The sequence below is a fragment of the Polyodon spathula genome, chromosome 35, assembly GCF_017654505.1.
Source record: "Polyodon spathula isolate WHYD16114869_AA chromosome 35, ASM1765450v1, whole genome shotgun sequence".
Lineage (NCBI taxonomy): Eukaryota > Metazoa > Chordata > Actinopteri > Acipenseriformes > Polyodontidae > Polyodon > Polyodon spathula.
The window spans coordinates 2,145,867-2,165,587 of NC_054568.1; the positions used below are offsets into that span (position 1 = coordinate 2,145,867).

A 19,721-nucleotide genomic window follows, 5' to 3' on the forward strand; every position below is an offset into this window, starting at 1 on the left:
GCCCTGTTGTCTTTCTGTCAACAACTTCTTCATTTTTACACAATAAGCTCCTTCTTCAAGACAACTGCAAAGGCAAGGGGGTGTTTGCTCATAGCCTCAAGATTGTTTTATGAGTTTCAGAATAGGGGTAGAATGACTTATTTCCCTGAGTCGAATAATCAAGTTGAAAATTATAGTCACTTAAAAACAATATTTAAAAAAAAAAATCAGGTATTTGAAATATTAATATATTTACATGCAGGTCTGGTGGTCCATTTGTGAACATACAGTTTTGTAACACTGTGTGCACTACATTTAAAAACTGCTTGTCATTTTTCAAAACTGTAATGGATTGCAACTGCAACTGACTTCCGTCCATCTGAAACCACACACTTCACAATTGTAACAGCTGAATCGTGTTATCACATTGCTGGTTCACTGCCAGTATCCACTTCAAATACACACAGCATTACTGTGTCGCTGCTGCCTTTCACATTGAAGCATGCAATTAGTCATCTGCCAGTTTTGATAAGTTAGCACCAGTAGGCTCTCTGGTGCTAAACTTTCAAAACAGTCAGCACCAGTTTTCAAAATGATTTTCACCCCTGTAAGATTAGGTCATGGACACAGGTGAAAGCACCTTAGCAAAGCCTTGTGAAAAACAAAAATAGTTTTTGAGTAATATCAATACCAGCCACTCAGAATGACTCCTAAACATCATAGACAATGTGGGGAAGCTATAAAAAAGCAAAGCAAATGCTTGGATATATAGTGAAAAGTGTTGAATTTTTATCAAGGGAAGTAATGTTCAAACTTTACAATGCACTAGTAAGACCTCATCTAAATATTGTGTTCAGTTCTGGTCACCTCGCTACAAAAAGGATATTGCTGCTCTAGAAAGAGTGCAAAGAAGAGCGACCAGAATTATTCCAGGTTTAAAAGGCATGTTATATGTAGACAGGCTAAAATAATTGAATCTGTTTGGTCTTGAACAAAGAAGACTACGCGGAGACCTGATTCAAACATTCAAAATCCTAAAAGGTATTGACAAAGTCGACCCAAGGGACTTTTTCGACCTGAAAAAAGAAACAGGGACCAGGGGTCACAAATGGAGATTATATAAAGGGGCATTCAGAACAGAAAATAGGTCGCACGTTTTTACACAGAGAATTGTGAGGGTCTGGAATCAACTCTCCAGTAATGTTGTTGAAGCTGCCACCCTGGGATCCTTCAAGAAGCTGCTTGATGAGATTCTGGGATCAATAAGCTACTAACAACCAAACGAGCAAGATGGGCCGAATGACCTCCTCTCCTCTGTAAACTTTCTTAATGTTCATATAAAAATTGTAGTTAAAAAATAAAAGATACAACCAGAAGCTACTTAAACAAGCTGAAATCAAACCGTTAATAAGACCTTATCTTTACATCTGTAGGCAGTAAATACATTTACATAAAGACTGCTAATTAAGCATGCTTACAAAAACGTTTAGAGTTTAAATATTAGATCCGTCTTAGCTTTATAAATGTGGGATCGTTACTTGCCCAAGCATTTTATGTTGAAACAGTTCAAAACAGTCATTTAAATATATACCGACGTCAGTAGTCAGCTGGGTAAATATGACAAACAAACAAACAAATAAATAAATAAATAAATAAAGCCAAATATAGCAGTTTCACTGGGCGGGCAAGCGTTGTGCTGAAGTTTTCCTTGAGCACACTCCGAAGTGTAGAAGTGGGAGGGAGAGGAAGGATGGCGTCATTCGTGTGGTTGGCTGGAGGCTCCGTTGCCAAACGACTCGGTTCTGAACGCTCACTGTGCCTCTTATTGCGCTTGGGTGTCGTGCATTTCCAGTCGCTGTTTAAATGCCCTGAACCACGGCGCTGCTGCGTGTTTTTGAACTTCACAGGGAGCCTGCAAAAGTCGAATGTAGGTAAGAGGGAGAACTGTGAAGACGTCATTTCTCGGTAGTGTTAACAGGAAGGCTGTTTATTTTTTTAAAATATGTTATTTAAACTGGTGACTGTGTGTGTGTAGTGCAAGGCAGGAACAGGTGCGTGTGCTTTGGACTTGTGTAATCGTAAACAGTGTTGCTGTTGATAAGATAGTTGCGCATCGTTAATGATACAATACAAATTTAACAGCAGGCTGCGACAAAGTCCAAATGCAGCGGTAGTATATTTAATACAAATCTAGAGTTGGAATATACAGAGTCCACGGCTGTAATTTCTTATCAGTCACATTCAATTATTAAGTGAACGATCACTTAACTGCAACCAATGAGGAGCCTTTGATAGCGTCTTCGTATCTTTTGTTATGTTGAGTTCAAAGTATTTATTGCGTATTTAAAATGTGTCTTGCCATTCCCTTTTACTTAAAACGTAACGCCAATAAACTGTAATATATTTTACAGCCTTTAAGTATTCAAACTGCCGATGTAGGACTAGACCTGTGTGAGGTCAGGAAGTGATATGCTGTCAGATGTTGGTACATCTGCAATCAGTTGCTGTAGTCAAGGTTTGTAGGAAAAATTTAAAGCAAATGCTCAAATTATATATAATATATTTGCAAAGTTAAGCTGGAAACTGACAACCAGCTTCTCTTAAAAAGAAAACAAAAATTCAAATAAGTCACTGCAAAGCTGCACAAGTAAACATATTTATAAGGCCCAGTCTATTAGATGATAAATATTTGCACATTATTTTCTTACTGGTGAGAGAATATTATAAATTAAAAACGATGTAAAACTATAGAGTGTGAAACTATCCTTTTTTTTTCCTCACATTTAAACAAAAGCTTTAGAAAGAGATTTCAGCAGTATTTGTAATGCATTATTAGCGACTTCATTTTAAATACATTTGCATGATAAGTAGTAGATATTGTTATATGATGTTAAACTGCTAGTCTTGTGTCACACGTCCTGTAGTGTGTTCAGCGCATACACCATCAACCGTATTTCACACATGGTACAGTCAAGCTGGTCTCTGGTCAGTCATTAGGGGAAGCAGCTTTTTTACTTGCAGAAAAGATTGCCCCAAAAGTTTTGGAAGAATTCAGTCTCCTGGTGAAGTGACGAAGTGCAAGGACAATCTGAAAGCAAGGCTTGCAAACTGAGCTTTCTTTAACTCAGTGTAATATCAAATCCTGGGCCATATTTTCAAAGTGCTTACTTAACCCCTATTTTATGAAAGAGGTAAAACATCTGGTCATTTTTTAAAGTTATACTGCATATTTAATATCCTCTTCAGCACCTCGGTGTGTTTTGTAGCTTATTTTGTAACATGTACACGAAGTGAAGTTCATGGAGGGGAAATTGTGCGATTATTTTGTTAGTACTTCGCCCATGAATAATTAAAACATTTTAAAATAAGATTTGAGTCCGCATCCTCTGATCTGGAGAGGTTTTTGGTGTTCTTCTGTAGGGGTGATATCACTGGTTAGCACTGCCAAGCGGCAGGAATTGTTTTGGGTTCCCATTCCTCTTTTAGGTGCTATGAAAGCCGGAGGTGTTTGGTAATGATTCAGCAGTGCCACAGCTACCCGAGAAAGTTCAGAGAAACAGACAGGCCGCTCTACAGAGGGCCGGGTTGTTTTGACAGCTGCATGTTCTGGTGAGCGATACTAAATATGAAGACTCTCATACTGTGGGTTACTCATGAAATGGCTTTTCCATTCGTTCAGTGTCTAATGATTTCATTTAAATGCAATGTATTAAAAAAGGAAATCGTGTTTATGGTTGCACAGCCCTTTTGTCATGTCTGTGTTGTGAATAAAGCTTGTTTGGGGTCAAGGCAGTGACACGTACGCCACCCACAAGAAAGCAAGCTGAAAAACAAACTTTATTAACAGTGCAGGAAATACAAAATAGCAGTGAAAGAGGGAACACAGTTGACTGTTGAGAGACAAATAAAATATAAGTGCTGAAGGAAAAGATTTCAAATCTGTTATTCTTAAGGTTGAAACGTTTGTTAAAGATTGTTTATAGTTTCTTTTGGCATTATGAGAAATAAATGTACTGATGTCGTGTTTTCAATATAATACACCTTCATTTCTCTTTTCCTTGTTAGCATCCTGACAATTTTTTACACATAACATTAAACTCTGTTTCAAAGCTCTTTTCAAAGTGTCTGCTCTAGTGCGCTGGGGTTTGAGGTCTGTCCTTTAAAACACTGCAAGAAGAGCGATTATTACAAACAAACAAAAAAAGTGCTGTGTCGCTTCTGCTATATTTTTCAGAACCCCTATACTTACTCTTTTAAAGTTATTTTCTATCCCTCAATTTTAGCCTTAGATGACTATTGCTCAATATTATATTTGTCTAATCATCAAGTCTAAACAAATTATCAGTAATACCATGATATATGTGCCAGCCCTTGTGTAAGACTTGCATTGTTTTGTGCATTTGATGGATGTAGGTCGGTTTCCCTACACTTGTATAGTCAGCTGTCACTGACAGACTCATTTGTAAAAGTAAAGACAAACTGAATTACAGAGCAAGCAAGAAGAAACGAAGGTATGCTCTAAATGAACCTCCCCAGCTGTGACAATGAGGTTTTTAATTGGGAGTATTTCCCTGGAAGCGTTTATCTTTTACTTCTTAGCAGTCATGTGTTGCACTTTATAATGCATTTGATACTAAGCCTGTGTTGCTGTTTTATAAGGTTTGTTTTAGATCGTTTTATAGGGTTTAAGCTCAAGGCTTAGAAAAACCCTCCACTTCCTTTGTTTGTTTTTTAAAGCAGGGGTTTTGAGAGAGACCAAGCCATTTCTTTAGTCTGAAATCTCTGCAGGGGTGAATATTTTGTTGCAGGTCATTTTTGTGATGCTTTATTTGTTGCCCAGGTCCAGTTTGTCTAGTGCTTTGGACATATTTTCAAATGCTTAATGTTAACGACTCTCAGAGTAAATTGTATGTGTGGCATTGTATCTGATAACTTTGATGTGGAAACTTTTATGCTGACTGTTTGAAGTTATAGATGAATCACCTGAGCCAGAACTGTCCAACGAGAGAGAGATAGAGAGAGAGAGAGAGAGAGAGAGAGAGAGAGAGAGAGAGAGAGAGAGAGAGAAAAACAACCAGGGTTTCTTTGCCACTTTTGAGAAGTTTTCCACCGTGTAAATGAATAGGAACTCCAAACCACAGGTAGGACATAAAACTGGATGGCACCTATATATTTATTGATTTACATACACAAACTAAACAAACAAAGGAGTTTGAACTAAACTTGTATCCGCTATCTACCGGTTACCAAAACAAACGCTTCAAGTGTCCCAATCCTGTTTCAGGAAATTCCTTCAGGTGTTACCCTTAACACCTTCTGACCTGCCTATATACCTGCCTGTCTAATTACCAGGCAGGTGTCCCTCATTAAATTAGTGCCAGGTGATTTGCAAGCTGGCTCGATAAAACAATTAAGCCTGTGACTCCGTCTTGTCAACCCGCTTAAGCTAATTTTATGGATGTAATTTTATAATTATCAGACAAAACTTTATGTATGCAAGCACTGTTGTCTTCTCAATATTTCGATAATGGCATCGCTGTTAAAATTCAAATATAATAGATTAGGATTTAAAACTAAGTATAGTGTTTATAGCAAATATTCTGCTGCATTTCTTGTGTTCTTTTGTATTAAATTTGAATGGTGCAAAAAAAAAAAAAAAGGACTTTGCTCTGTACAAAACCGCACAGGACTTGCAAATTTAGAACCTTAGCGGCTCAACATTCTAGAATAATGTCTTAGTCAGAAAAAAAGTATTTATTTGAAATACTTTTGTATTTCAAATAAACAACATTAGGTGCATGGAGACGTGCCTCTGTCATTTTTCGTGGCTGGCTACGGCCCTATGTAGATATACGATAGATAGATAGATAGATAGATAGATAGATATAATATAGATAGATGGATGAAGGCTATATTTGTATCCTGAGCCATTTGAAAATAATGCATAATACCACAGTAGTGATGTCAAAAAGTGAGAATTCCTCTAGAGAAAAATATACTTGAACTTTGACCCATTCAGCTCCTTGAGACCATCGCTTTCAATTCAAACACAAAATGTGTCGTTTTCAATCACTCGACAACACCCATAGTACAGAAATGTTTATTAATGATGTTTATAAAGAATACGTTAAATATATATATAAGAAATGCAAAAGTATTATCGAAAATCCTACTACAGGTGATCATCGTGTTTGTGATTGTCGAATAAGTGTTGTCGTCTAACCCTGCCTAACAGTGGTGTAGCCTGGGGCCACTTTTTCAAAACTTTTCCTAGCCCTATATTTTGTGAGTGGGATTACTTTTATCTAGATTGTTTTTAATCTGTGTTTTTTTTATTTGGCAGAAAATGCCACTGTTGGATTACATTTGTCCAGATTACAAATAATCAAGATTACGAAATCCGGTTTTTGAAGTAGTTCTAATAGTTTATAGTAGGGATGGGCACCAATATCAATAATCATTTCCAGATCGCGATATCGTGGAATTAAAAAAACAAAACTTCCCTTACACTCGCAGAGATGTGCTTTTTATTGCTAAAATGATTATTTAAAGTTAAATCAACCTTCTGGTTCCAAAATTATCCTGATACTTTGGATAAAAGTAATCTTAAAAAAGTATTCTCTTTTTTAAATTTAGAAAAACCCAATTGCAACATTTAGCTACGATTTAACAGTGCGATCGGATTACCAAAGCGAAGTCCGGATCATAGTAATCCCGGTTACATGTTGGCGTTTTGAAAAAACCCAACTTCACTATGTTATCCCGATCAAATGCCGAAATCGGATTGCCAAACATTTGAAAAACGGGCAGTGATGGATACGACTGACAGACACTCATTAATGATACAATGCTACAATCTCTTAGAGCTGTTTCCTTACTAGGGTGCTGTTGGGGTCTGTGAAACAAACCAGCCCTGTGCCCAAAACAAGTTGACATGAGAACATTCGAAAATGGACGAATAAGAGGAGGCCTCCGTGCTAGTCTAACTGATCTTTAAAACTTTAACAAGTAGGCTCTTAAGGGACCCCAGTGATTCAGCATCAATAACATGACTAGGCAGCCCATTCCATCCCCTCACCGCTCCCTGTGATGAAGTGTCTCCTCCCCTCTGTTCCAAGTCTCCCAAGCTTGACTGTTGTTGGAATACCCCCACCCTGTGATGAGTCAGAGAGCTGTCGGTAAGTCACAGAGGTACAGAGTCTTATCCAGGCCCTTCCTGTTGCTTGCTGAGACACGCACTTGTCACCTCGCTCTCTTACTGAGTTTGTGAACAGCACTTTTTTTCAAGATGACAACAACAGGAAGTGAGCAGAGTCTCCCATGATCTCTCATCAGCAAAACAGCATTCTTGTTTAAGACTTTTCACTGACTGGAGTGAAGCTGTTATTAGCAGCAGGTATTCGAAACCTGTCTGACCCTCCCTTAGAGGGCCTTGCGCAGCAAAGAGTCAGCAATACCTGATTTATGTTATAAACTCCTTTTAGGATTTTAAAGGCCTCAATCTCCTAGTCACTCTTCGCTGGACTATCCAAAACTGTAGTGTGGGAACCAGGACTGAACACAGTATTCTCACCATTGCATTATACAACCTCTGTATAATCTTCTCTTTACTGTATACTGTTAGCAAACAGCCAAGTGTTTTGCTAGCTTTTTGAACTGCTTCCCCTCTCTGCTACCACTTCCATGCCAGGAAATCTGCTGCATCACCTGGGTTGCAGCGAAGTACACAAGGGTTTATTTTCACTTGCACAAAGATCCCTATTTTAGTGATCTAGTCGGTGGCTGTATTTAGACTGGCGCTGTCTGGATCGGAACAGCCCGCAGTACATCTCGTTCTGTTTGAAACCCTGAGCTCGCTCCCTCCCTGCGATAACTATGTACACAGCTTACCAAAAGCAAGCTGAGTGTGGCACAACAGGAAGGGCTTTTCAATGTTTACTATTCTAACCACACACATTGCAGTCCAGCACCAAGAGTCACTCACACACTTTTATCATTTCATTATTTTTGCTCTGATAGAAATAAACACAGTCGCATCTACTCTATCCCGCCTTTAAAAGAGGGGCCGGTGAAATACTGCTAAAACTGACTGCATACTGTGCCCAATTCTAGACACAAAAGCACCGAAGGGGCATTGAGGCCCTGGAGAGAGTAAAGAAGAGCAACCAATCTAATCCCAGGATTAAAGGACTACAAAGATGAAAGAAGTGAATCTCTTCGCCTGGAACAAAGAAGAATCAGGAGGGACATGATCAAAGTCTTTAACATCTTCAAAGGAGCTGACATACAGTAGTTAACCCTAACCAACACAGAAACCAGGACCAGAGCAGACAGGTGGAAATTAAGTGGTGATAGTCTTAGGACACACAGAGAGTGGTGAGGGTCTGGAATGGGCTCCCCAGTCATGTAGTTGAGGTAGAATCACTTGGATCCTTTAAGTCCGGGCTTGACAAAGTTCTGAGATCAATCCGCTGCAAGAAACCGGACGAGCACTGATGGGCTGCATGGCCTTGTCTCGTTCATAACTGTTCTTATGAATGAAATAACAGAGTTTCATCAAAATTAAAAAGTGTGACATACAGATGGACAGTCAGACAGACAGCCAAAGAATGTCTTTGGGAAGTTTCAAGACAATTGGATTTCTAGATCAATGCATGTTGAAGACATTGAGAAATAGATCTAGTCAACATGTTTGTCATTGATTTTCTTTCTGTATTTCTAGATTGATGTAAACCTGCAAGGGGTTTGAATGATGGGGGTAATAATGAATATGATATCTTTGGTTCACACTCTTTTAAACATAACTTAAAATCTTACAAATGTTAAACACGTGTTCTATCGGTATAACATTCTAAAAACATGCTTAAGCATGCCCTGTGGTGAAATGATCAGGGTTCCGGTGTTACCCTGCTAATTTCCTCCACCCATGTTCTGTTGTAGAAACTATAAAAAGTCCCGACCCTTCCTCCCTCGCCACCTGCCCACTATGGAAAGGAAAGCAGCATGTTTGACACCCTAGTACTGTATTTAGAAACTAAAAAAAACAGCAATAGACTAACCACTTGGGTCCGGACCCTGTCAAATGATTCGGCAAAAGCACAGCAAAGTGTAATAAAGCATAAGCAAGCATTGTGAAGCACAGAGAGGTATGGTAAAGCATAGGCAAGCATTGTCAAGCACAGAGAGGTATGGTAAAGCATAGGCAAGCATTGTCAAGCACAGAGAGGTATGGTAAAGCATAGGCAAGCATTGTGAAGCACAGAGAGGTCTGGTAAAGCATAGGCAAGGGTATTTAAAGCACAGAGAGGTATGGTAAAACGTATTTTAAAAACTGTGGCAAATGCACAGTATAACCACGGAAAAGAAACTTTACTGTCGGAATATTTGAATTTAGCAGTGGGGAAATTCACTTTCTACTGTTGCTGTCTGCGAAAGCATGGTGGTAACTCTTTCAGTGTTCTGATATAAAATACTCAGGAAAATATTTGCTTTCGTTGCACTGTATACTAATAGATGTCTTTTTAAAATTTCCCCATAGAAAAAAAATTCTTGGTTGGTTGACTTAGTTGTTGTGGTTTTTTTTTTTTTTTTTTTTTTTTTTTTAGAAACATGGCTGCCTGACTCTGCAGTGTTATGTCTTCACAGCTGTGGTTTTACTTGTCTCCTTGTAATCTCTGCGCAGCGCACTCGCTGCTCGCTCGCACACACAATACGATTCGCCTGTATCCTGTGCATATTGTCTTGAAATGAAACCTAGTGAAAGGCACACCGTTTTTCTACAGCGCAAATCATGTAGTGGAAATAGCTGCCTGTATTTTATTGATCTAAATCACGGTGGATATTAATACCGCCACCTGTAAATCGCTACCCGTGATTTTCGGAGGACCTTGTTGTTTTGTTATTTTATATAGTAATGTTAATAAGTGGGCTAATGAACCAGCCCTAGGGGAAAACATGAGTTTGATTAGTACAGAGATAACGAGTCATTGTATGCCATTATATCCTGTCACCATCGGAATGTAGTAGTAGTAGTTACACTTATAATTTCTCTGAGAGTGTCGCTTTCAGAATGTCAGCGATTATAAATGTTTAAACCACAACAGGTTCTATAAAAACAGATTATCAGGTTTCTGTCTGTTTATGTAGATTTAATACCCTCTAATGCGTTTCAGTGTTGGGTCCCTCTAATCAAGCTGAGAGGGTACTTTCTCTTGTACTCTTTGTGTGACGCTTTCAGCTTGGTTAGTGGTAGCCACCGAACACACGTTATTAAAAGAGACCCCTGCGTGTGTTTCAGAATTTAAAATGGCATTTTAATTGCGTGCTGGATCCCTTAAATGAATGTGAAACAAGTTTCTAAATTGATTCTTTACCTCTTTTATCCCCTGTGACGGGGACGTGGGGAGGTGGCTGTCTATGCATACTTGTTCTAGATAATTTTTACCATTGCTCACGCCAATGAAAATGGACTATAAAGCTTTGGTTTGTGCTCCTTGCAGCTAACAGAAACACGCCATGCATCTTACACCATGCGCTTTCTATGTAGTTTTCAAAATTACAGTTTTGAAAGAAACATTTTAGCAAACATATATTTCCATTTTAAAACATGAGATCTGGTACTAAACTAAGTTTAAGTTTGCAGGCCTTGCTTTCAGACTGTGTTGCACTTCCTTTCACCTGAATTGCCCCGCCACTACAAAGGCTCCTTTACAACGTTCTGAGTTGTTATTGTGAAGTTCAAAAACTTTGAACTATGTGTAAGATTTTGACCTTTTAAACGCTTGACGGGAATCAGGTCACAGTACTGCCAGCGTCTCGACGCCTGTATCGACAAGGAACAAACTCGGAAAAGATGTCTCATCTCTGTGATAAACTGGACCGCACTGCGAGTTGAGTTTTGTCATTTTGAGTTTTGTCATTTTAAAAAATAGGCTATATTGATCGCAGGGTGATAGCTGGCTTATCATAATATCATCCATAGCTATTAAACACATATGTAATGTGACACCTTTAGAATCTTTGAGTATTCAACTACAAACATTGAGTTCAATGATAAATGTTTCAACTACAATGAACACAAATTAGTACTTCATTTTAAAGCAACAAGGACCTAGCTTGTAAGGAGCTGCAGATGTAGTGTACTAGGTACAGATAAGCAGCACAAGGGTTTATCGGTAACATCCATCACCTGCCATGGCTGTAAATCAGAGCTGTTGGTGCAAAGGCATGTATCATTATGTATAGAATAAGAATTGGTAATGACAAAAGCGATTCTACACGTGTACATTATCAGAAGTGTTACAGACAGATGTACGGACAGACAAACACTCACATCTGTCTCTAGAGTCTCAATATCTGCTAAATAATGTTAATACTAAGTTTCAGTTTGCTTCTCCAGATAGACAGTGTGCTGGACATACATTTGCGCATTTCCACTGTGTTCCCCTCGAAGGAGGTTCATCACCAGCAGGGAATTATAACCCTAAATTACCAGGAAGGGAGAAGGAAGCACACGGGTAGATATCTTTCATGAATGTGTTCACTGTCCCAGTCGGTCTCAAATCAGTTGAAGCAGTCTTGCAGATTCTCTGTCCATGTCAGACAGCCCTAACAGCAGTGTTTGATCTAGAAGGGTTCTCCAGAGCAATACGCTAGCATGGCAATGTGATCCAAGTACAGCTTCTTTCATTCTTAAACTGAAGTTATTTTAAAAGGGAAGCATTTAAATGTCAGTGTGTTTTCATGTTGATTTTGCAGAACTAACCTTCCTTTGAAAGGAAGTCAATATTTGAGTTATTCGTGGGTGAATGTGTGTCTGTGTTTGTGCATGCGTATGTATGTCAGTTTGTGAGTTTCAGTATATGTGTCAGTGGATTTGGGTGTGTCTTGTTGTGCGTGTGCCTGTGTGGTTGTGAGAATCGGTGTGTGCTTGTATGAAGTGTTTTAAACAGCAAAGCAAGCATCAAACCCTTGCTTTCAGACGAGCTCAATTAATACACTGCACCTTGAAATGAACATGAAAACCCCTTTCCTTGTTACTGTGCACCATAGCAGGAAAATGATGAACTTCAAATCCATCACTGCGGTACTGAGTCCCTCACTGTGTGCAGCAACCCCTCCAGCCATGGTGAAAGCAAACTGCAGTACAGCCACTTGGAGACATGGTGTAGTTATTTAACACAGTAACTGCGTTTTATTGGAGCATTTGCCTTGATAAAAGTTCCAGCTATGCTTAAACGTTAAAGCGTGTTGTATTGAAGTTTAAAGGTTAAATAGAACCCTTCTTCACATGGTATATTTTTGAGGTGTTTGCCATGGTGACTAAGTTTGGTGGGGACCTGGTAACATATAAGGGCTATCTTTATTTTATTTTATTAAATAATTTTACTCAGTCACAATTTTAGATGTTACAAACGAGGAATTGCGGCTGACGAGGAGTTAAAAAGGACAGTAAAAAATGAAGGAAACAAATTTGATGCAAGCGACTGTAATACTGAAAGCACAATATCGTTCATCTTAAAACTATAACACAACATCCAAGCAATTTGGCGTCCAACAAACATGAAAGGGTAAGGAAACTGTAAACAAACAGATCAGTAAATGTAATTGTGTGCACTCTTTAAATGTATACTGTATTAACAGCCCAAAAACACACGCAATTGATAGTTCCATGCTCGCAGAATGAGATGAGTCACCGATTTCGCAGGCTGACGAGTCACTTAGGAGTCACTCGTATTGCTCGTGAACTGACAGTTTACAAAGTCTAGACCCACAGAGTAAACAGAAGAGAGGCTGGATTTGCATCACGGATAGGACTGTCATTACAGAAATAAATACACTCTAAACCCACTATTTGCACGTGTTGTTGTTACAATTAGGCAATTCCTGTAGAAAAGACAGAATGGGCGTTGATGTCTGGAAAATGTAGGTGTGTCGGGTGTGACCAGTGCTGTTAGATCACACACTGACAGAACAGCAGCAGCAGCAGGGCTGGTCAGTGCTGTTAGATCACACTGACAGAGCAGCAGGAGGGCTGGTCAGTGCTGTTAGATCACACACATACAGAGCAGCAGCAGGAGGGCTGGTCAGCGCTGTTAGATCACACACATACAGAGCAGCAGCAGGAGGGCTGGTCAGCGCTGTTAGATCACACACATACAGAGCAGCAGCAGGAAGGCTGGTCAGCGCTGTTAGATCACACACATACAGAGCAGCAGCAGGAGGGCTGGTCAGCGCTGTTAGATCACACACATACAGAGCAGCAGCAGGAGGGCTGGTCAGCGCTGTTAGATCACACACATACAGAGCAGCAGCAGGAGGGCTGGTCAGCGCTGTTAGATCACACACATACAGAGCAGCAGCAGGAGGGCTGGTCAGCGCTGTTAGATCACACACATACAGAGCAGCAGCAGGAGGGCTGGTCAGCGCTGTTAGATCACACACATACAGAGCAGCAGCAGGAGGGCTGGTCAGTGCTGTTAGATCACACACTGACAGAGCAGCAGCAGGGCTGGTCAGTGCTGTTAGATGACACACTGACAGAGCAGCAGCAGGAGGGCTGGTCAGTGCTGTTAGATCACACACAGACAGAGCAGCAGCAGGAGGGCTGGTCAGCGCTGTTAGATCACACACATACAGAGCAGCAGCAGGAGGGCTGGTCAGTGCTGTTAGATCACACACATACAGAGCAGCAGCAGGAGGGCTGGTCAGTGCTGTTAGATCACACACTGACAGAGCAGCAGCAGGGCTGGTCAGTGCTGTTAGATCACACACATACAGAGCAGCAGCAGGAGGGCTGGTCAGCGCTGTTAGATCACACACATACAGAGCAGCAGCAGGAGGGCTGGTCAGTGCTGTTAGATCACACACATACAGAGCAGCAGCAGGAGGGCTGGTCAGTGCTGTTAGATCACACACTGACAGAGCAGCAGCAGGGCTGGTCAGTGCTGTTAGATGACACACTGTCAGAGCAGCAGCAGCAGGGCTGGTCAGTGCTGTTAGATCACACACAGACAGAGCAGCAGCAGGAGGGCTGGTCGGTGCTGTTTTTATAGAAGCAAGAGCCAGCATCATCTACTTTGGGTAGCCGAAAGATGTTTCTTAAAGAGACTTATATTTGTATCCAGACAACAGTTAAAAATAGAACCACTCAAAAAAAAAAAGAAAAAAGAAAAAAAAAGTTATCACAAAAACGATTCAGGTCAGAGATGAAGTCAGATTTGTTGGGCTACACTTTGCCCCCTTGTGGACAAACCACTGAATGGCGATCAATAGATGTTCAGTCAGGAATGAGTCTTTCAGGTAACATTCTTCCATGTGGTTCGATGAACTCTGTATCCTGCATTGGAGTGCAGACCTTGTTTGCTGCCCAGTTTGTCTAAATCCTCCAAAGGTAGCTCACTGGCCACGCCGTCTCTCTTCTGAGAACTAACCTCCTGTCACCTTACTGTTACCTGTGTGATGTCATCACCCTGCTGTTACCTGTATGATTTCATCATCCACAATGAAAGAAGGGTTCTCCTGTTTGAATGTTTTTTGTTATTGTATGAGACACTACATTTATATTGCATTCAGAACATTCAATTAAAAAATAGTGGATATTTTCAACAACCAAGCAACGAAAACCTCAGAAGGTGTGTTATTGTAATAAAGCAACATTGTCGATGCCCGCTACCTTTTAGGAGAGAAGAGGGAGGGATGGAGAGAGTATGTAAAAAGAAACACTGCTGTTTGTATACTCGCAAAACAGGTTTAAAACCCTTTTTATCTATGTGTAAAGTATACCTTTATTACACAGTCACGTTTGGTTTAATCTACCAATAAATACATTAAAACATAAATGTGTATGATGTGCATATTTTACGATTATTATGCAATGCCTTATATAAATTAACGTGCTTTATTTTTGCTTTGGCAGGATCGGCAATTGTTACGTTATGTAATCTTGACCTCGCTACATGGCAACTGTGACCGAGCAATGAACGGCGGCGCTGTGTGGGAATCGAAGAGCCACAAGGGGTCGCAGTTTTATAAAGAGACGGTGTTTCTCTGGGAAGGGCTGGGACGAAAGGCGAGCGAACCAATCGGAAGGCGCAGCTTCGGAGGAATCCCCGTTGCTATCATAGTGACGTCACTTCATTGATCGGTTGGGGGGGGGGGGGTCGACCTGGCCACCTGAATAGGAGGGGCCGCTACGGCTTGCAGGATGGGCCAATCCTCATCCTACTCAACAGTGGCGGCGGCGGCGAAGAAGAAGGCGAAAGCGAAATCCTCAGAGAAGGCTGCGACCAGGGAGACTACGGCAGGCGAGGACCGGAGGGATGACCGGTTCGACCGGGATATAATTAAAAATAAGGCGCTGCCGCGGGTGGCGGACACGACCTCGGATGGTATTAAACCCTGCACACCAGACGAGATCGGGAGAAAGCCGAGCAAGGCGGATTTGTCCGGCGATGCGGACCCGCGGCGAGAGGACAGCAGCGGGGTCGCCGGGGAGGGCACTGCGGGTTCCCAGAGTGCGAGCGGCGGGAGCGGCATCGGGGGGCAGCCGGGGGTCTTCACCTGCCGGGATTCATTGACCAGCCCCGCGGGGGGCTCGCCGGCGGACTCGGGTCCAGTTATTAGAACTGCTTTAAGCAGGAATATTAAGACGGCGACTACCACAACCGATACAACCGGAGCTAGCGCTGCAGAGTCGGGGAGAGGCTGCCGCGCCGTGTCGGAACGCGGGGACCATGATCGCAGCGTTTCGGAGCAAATCATGGAAAATAAAGTAAACTTTTTAGAACCCGGGGGAGACGCGGACCCGAATTCGGAGGAGCCGACAGTAACAAATAAACTCCTGCGGAGTTTGAGACTGGATGGTGAATGTGTAGAGAGCAGCAGGTCTATCATTTCGCCTGTGCTCGAAACTTTTAACTCCAGCCAGGAACAAATGAGCAGGACGTGTTCAAGCGTGTCTAAAAATGCGGCAGACGGCAGTATGGAAAGCCAGGGGTGCCCAGTGAACTCCAGCAGTGATGACATTTTAAGATGCCTTGGAAATGGAGGGCCCCCAAACGCAGACCCCGATTTCCAGTTTGGGGTTCCAGATAAAATCTGTAAAGTCCCTGAACGCCTGAGCTTCCCCAGGACGATCCCTCGGCTCATTGTGACCCGGGAGCCGAGCCCTTGCAGGGAAGAAGGGTTCGGGCGAGGCGGGGACGTGTCGGACTCGCACCCGGACGTGGAGTCGCCTTGCTCGGACAGTGGGTGCGGGGGGTCCCCGTCCCCCTCCTTGCTTCTCCGCAAGTGTTCTAGCTCGTCCTCCGCCGGGCTGTCCTCGGCTTCCTCTTTTGAAGAGTCGGAGGACGACTTCACCGCGAACGACATTGAACCGAACAGCCTGATTCCGCAGAATACACTGGGGAGCCCCGACGACACCATGGGGGTAAGTTACGCACACTTACACCTAGCTTAAAGAATCTGACCCTTCACTGGGTCCCTGCTAATTACACCGTGTAACTATATATATATATATATATATATATATATATATATATATATATATATTGTTCCTGGGTAGTAAGGGTTATTTCCTAATTGCATATGCCTCAAAAGTATAGAAAATGGCTATTATTCCCCACAAACTTTGCTTTTGTGACCAGGACAGGTACATTTCAAAATATCACTATTTCCAATGAGAAAACGGGCGCTTTTGTGTCTTTTCGTTCACATAGTCAGAAAAAAACAACATATGAATCCAAATTAACATGTATTTATACTAAAGTAATACAAAAATGACTACAAAATATTTAGAAGAGAGTAGTTTTTTCGAGATTTACGATTACAGTGTAAATTTACAGTATAATCGTAAATCGCGAAAAACTACGCACTTCTAAATCTTTTGTAGTCATTTTTGTATTACTAGTTTTTTTTCTGACTTTATGTGAACGAAAAGACACAAAAGCGCCCGTTTTCTCATTGGAAATAGTGATATTTTGAAATTTACCTGTCCTGGTCACAAAAGCAAAGTTTGTGGGGAATAATAGCCATTTTCTATACTTTTGAGGCATAAAAAAAAGCCTCCATCTCTTTATGGAACCTGTGATATATCACTTTGGCAGTGTGGGTTTGGCCTTGCTTTGTACAGCTATGAAAAATCCATATATAGTTAAAAATATTCCTCAAAGGAGCAATGATACATGTTTTAAGGTAGAAATATTTAATGTGGGGATCCACTTGCATTTTGCCATTGGTGCCCTGTGCTGTGCATGTGGGTTCTCCTGATTCACTTTGTCGATACTGACAGTAGTAGTGTTGTAGTGACAGCTGTGCATGTAGTAGTAATGTTGTTACTGGCAGGTTGCAGCAGAAATACTTCATGACTCACTGGTTGCAAACTATCATGAAAGTCCTGCAATACACTAAAGCAGTAACTTCACTTGCAATGAATGGATCAGGTATGTCCTGTCTGTTTCTGTACTCGGGACATTATCTCTGCCCAGGGCTATACCTTAGGTAGTTGATTACATTGACACATTGTGTTGATGTGCTCTGTGTGGCAGTCTTTGCCTGGCACAGCTAAATAGACAAGTGAAATGGTTTATTGACTTCTGGCTGCACACTTCAACTGAAAAGTTAATTTTTAAACCCTGTGATTTTCTTTTTTGTTTGTTTTTTCTTCCCTTGATAGCTGTTTGGGGGTGCAGCTCTTCTTGCGAATTTCAAGCAGTGTTTGTTGGATTGTTTGTCTAAGATCTGGTTGATGTTGTACAATATTTTTATTTTACTGTTTATTTTATTTGAACATTCAAACACACACTGCTAATTGAACATCTAAGAAGATTTGAATACTGTTTCGATTTCGAAGGAATATTCGAACACAGCCCTTGGTTTGTCCCAACACCATTAAACAAGCTTTGTGTCCAGAGTTTTTTACATTTATTTGTTTTTATTTAGTTTGATAATTCGCTGCTGGTGAAAACAGAATATTCAACAGTTCAGCACGTACTGTTTTACTGGTAAGCACTGCAATATTTAGGAACATTTGTTGTATAATAACTAGAGAGTTATCAATTTTGAATACGCTATTTGTTCTGCTTTTAATATTGTGTTTAATCATGAAGTATCTTAATATATCGTATTACTGGAGCTTATACTTTGGCATGCATGTCTTTCTGTGAGAATGCATATTTATTTTCATATATAAGACGTTGTGCAAGCGTCCGCATGTCTGAAGGTGCCTGCAGAACGTTGGGGATAAGATGTTAAGGTAATGTATTGTTTTGGCTTGCACACAATGTTTTTCACAGAATGAATGGAAATAAAACACTTATTATTATTTTTTTTTTTAATCAGAGTTTTGACTTTCTGCACTACTGAACGTGTGTCCTATATAACTGCTTTCTATTTACCTGGCTTTCCTGTTGAATAAATCTGTAAGTGTGTAAGAGGATACAGCATTAGTGTTCATAGAGAACTGCAGTTCATATTAACAGGGAGAGCCTTGTGCTGACAGAAAGCAGCAACAAAGTAATCACACCAACTCACTGCATGTCTTCAGTGCACCGTGAATGAAACTACCTTACTTAAGAAGAGACTGACCTGCTCACAGAAGCAGTTACAGCAGGCCCGGCATCTTTCTGATACAGCTGAATATAAATGTATATGAACATGGTCACATTTCAAGTGGTGTTTGTTTGAATATTTGTCCCAGGCAGCACTAAATTAAACGCACAGCTTCTGTTCAGTTGTATCTGTGTCAGTGCATCGATTATTACCGGTCCAGTATTAGGGAATTTGGTTTCTGATTTTCAGACTGCCCCTTCTTTAGGTATATTTTTGAAATCAACAGGTGCCAGGAGTTTCAACAATCACATTCCTGCTAAATCTGCTCTGAGCTGATCACACTGGAAAAAGTCTCGCCTGCTTCTGCAGGTTGACCGTTAGGAATTGTTCATGCAGCTATAAGGGAATAAACAACATATTTAATTGGGTCAAACTCCTATCCTCTGATTCATTGCAATAGTATACTTGATTGATGTTAGTTTGGCAAGTGGGAGTCTCTAATCCTGCATGTAAACTGAAGAGGGCTGTGTGGCTCACTCAGAGGAAGCTGCATCACACAGGGCTTTGTTGTCCCCATCCTGCGTGCCCCCTGGGCTGACGTGCTTCACAGACTGCTGTGCAGTGGAATGTTATTCAGCAAAGGAAGCCCAGTTCTCCACATTGATCAGTCATATGGCATCATGTTTTGTAAAAGAGATTATGAAATGGGTGTGTTTTTTGTGATATTCGCTGCTGAGAACAGTGCTTCTCATGCCTTTCCTCCTGTACTAAAAATACTTTAGAAAGTTACTAGTTGAGGAAAAAGCTGCAAAAGTGAATTACACTGCTGATAGGGTGTGTGCATGGAGAGCCAGTACTGTCTTAAAGAGTGCTAGGGCAAAAAAAAACAAGTGAGAATTGAAGACGGTGACTGAAGTTTCCCTTGCCTCTGCTGATCACAGCAAGGGTGTGGACAAGGGGAGAGGATCATATCATAGCAGCATGGACCAGGAGAGGCTCATATCATAGCAGCATGGACCAGGAGAGGCTCATATCATAGCAGCATGGACCAGGAGAGGCTCATATCATAGCAGCATGGACCAGGAGAGGCTCATATCATAGCAGGATGGACCAGGAGAGGCTCATATCATAGCAGCATGGACCAGGAGAGGCTCATATCATAGCAGCATGGACCAGGAGAGGCTCATATCATA

General features: G+C 41.2%; 1 protein-coding gene across 2 annotated transcripts in view; it reads left to right on the forward strand.

The window, feature by feature from the left end:
• Positions 1-1,803: 1,803 nt before the first annotated feature.
• The window catches only part of LOC121303786 (inositol-trisphosphate 3-kinase C-like), a 39,753-nt gene continuing 21,835 nt past the window's right edge, over positions 1,804-19,721 (forward strand). The window contains exons 1-2 of one of the 2 annotated variants that reach the window (XM_041234566.1): positions 1,804-1,906; positions 14,897-16,408. In XM_041234566.1, the coding sequence (XP_041090500.1) occupies positions 15,185-16,408 (1,224 nt within the window). In that variant the 5' untranslated portion in view covers positions 1,804-1,906; positions 14,897-15,184. Of the gene's footprint in view, positions 1,911-14,896; positions 16,409-19,721 lie in introns of both variants that reach the window. The other variant, XM_041234567.1, reaches the window with a different exon arrangement.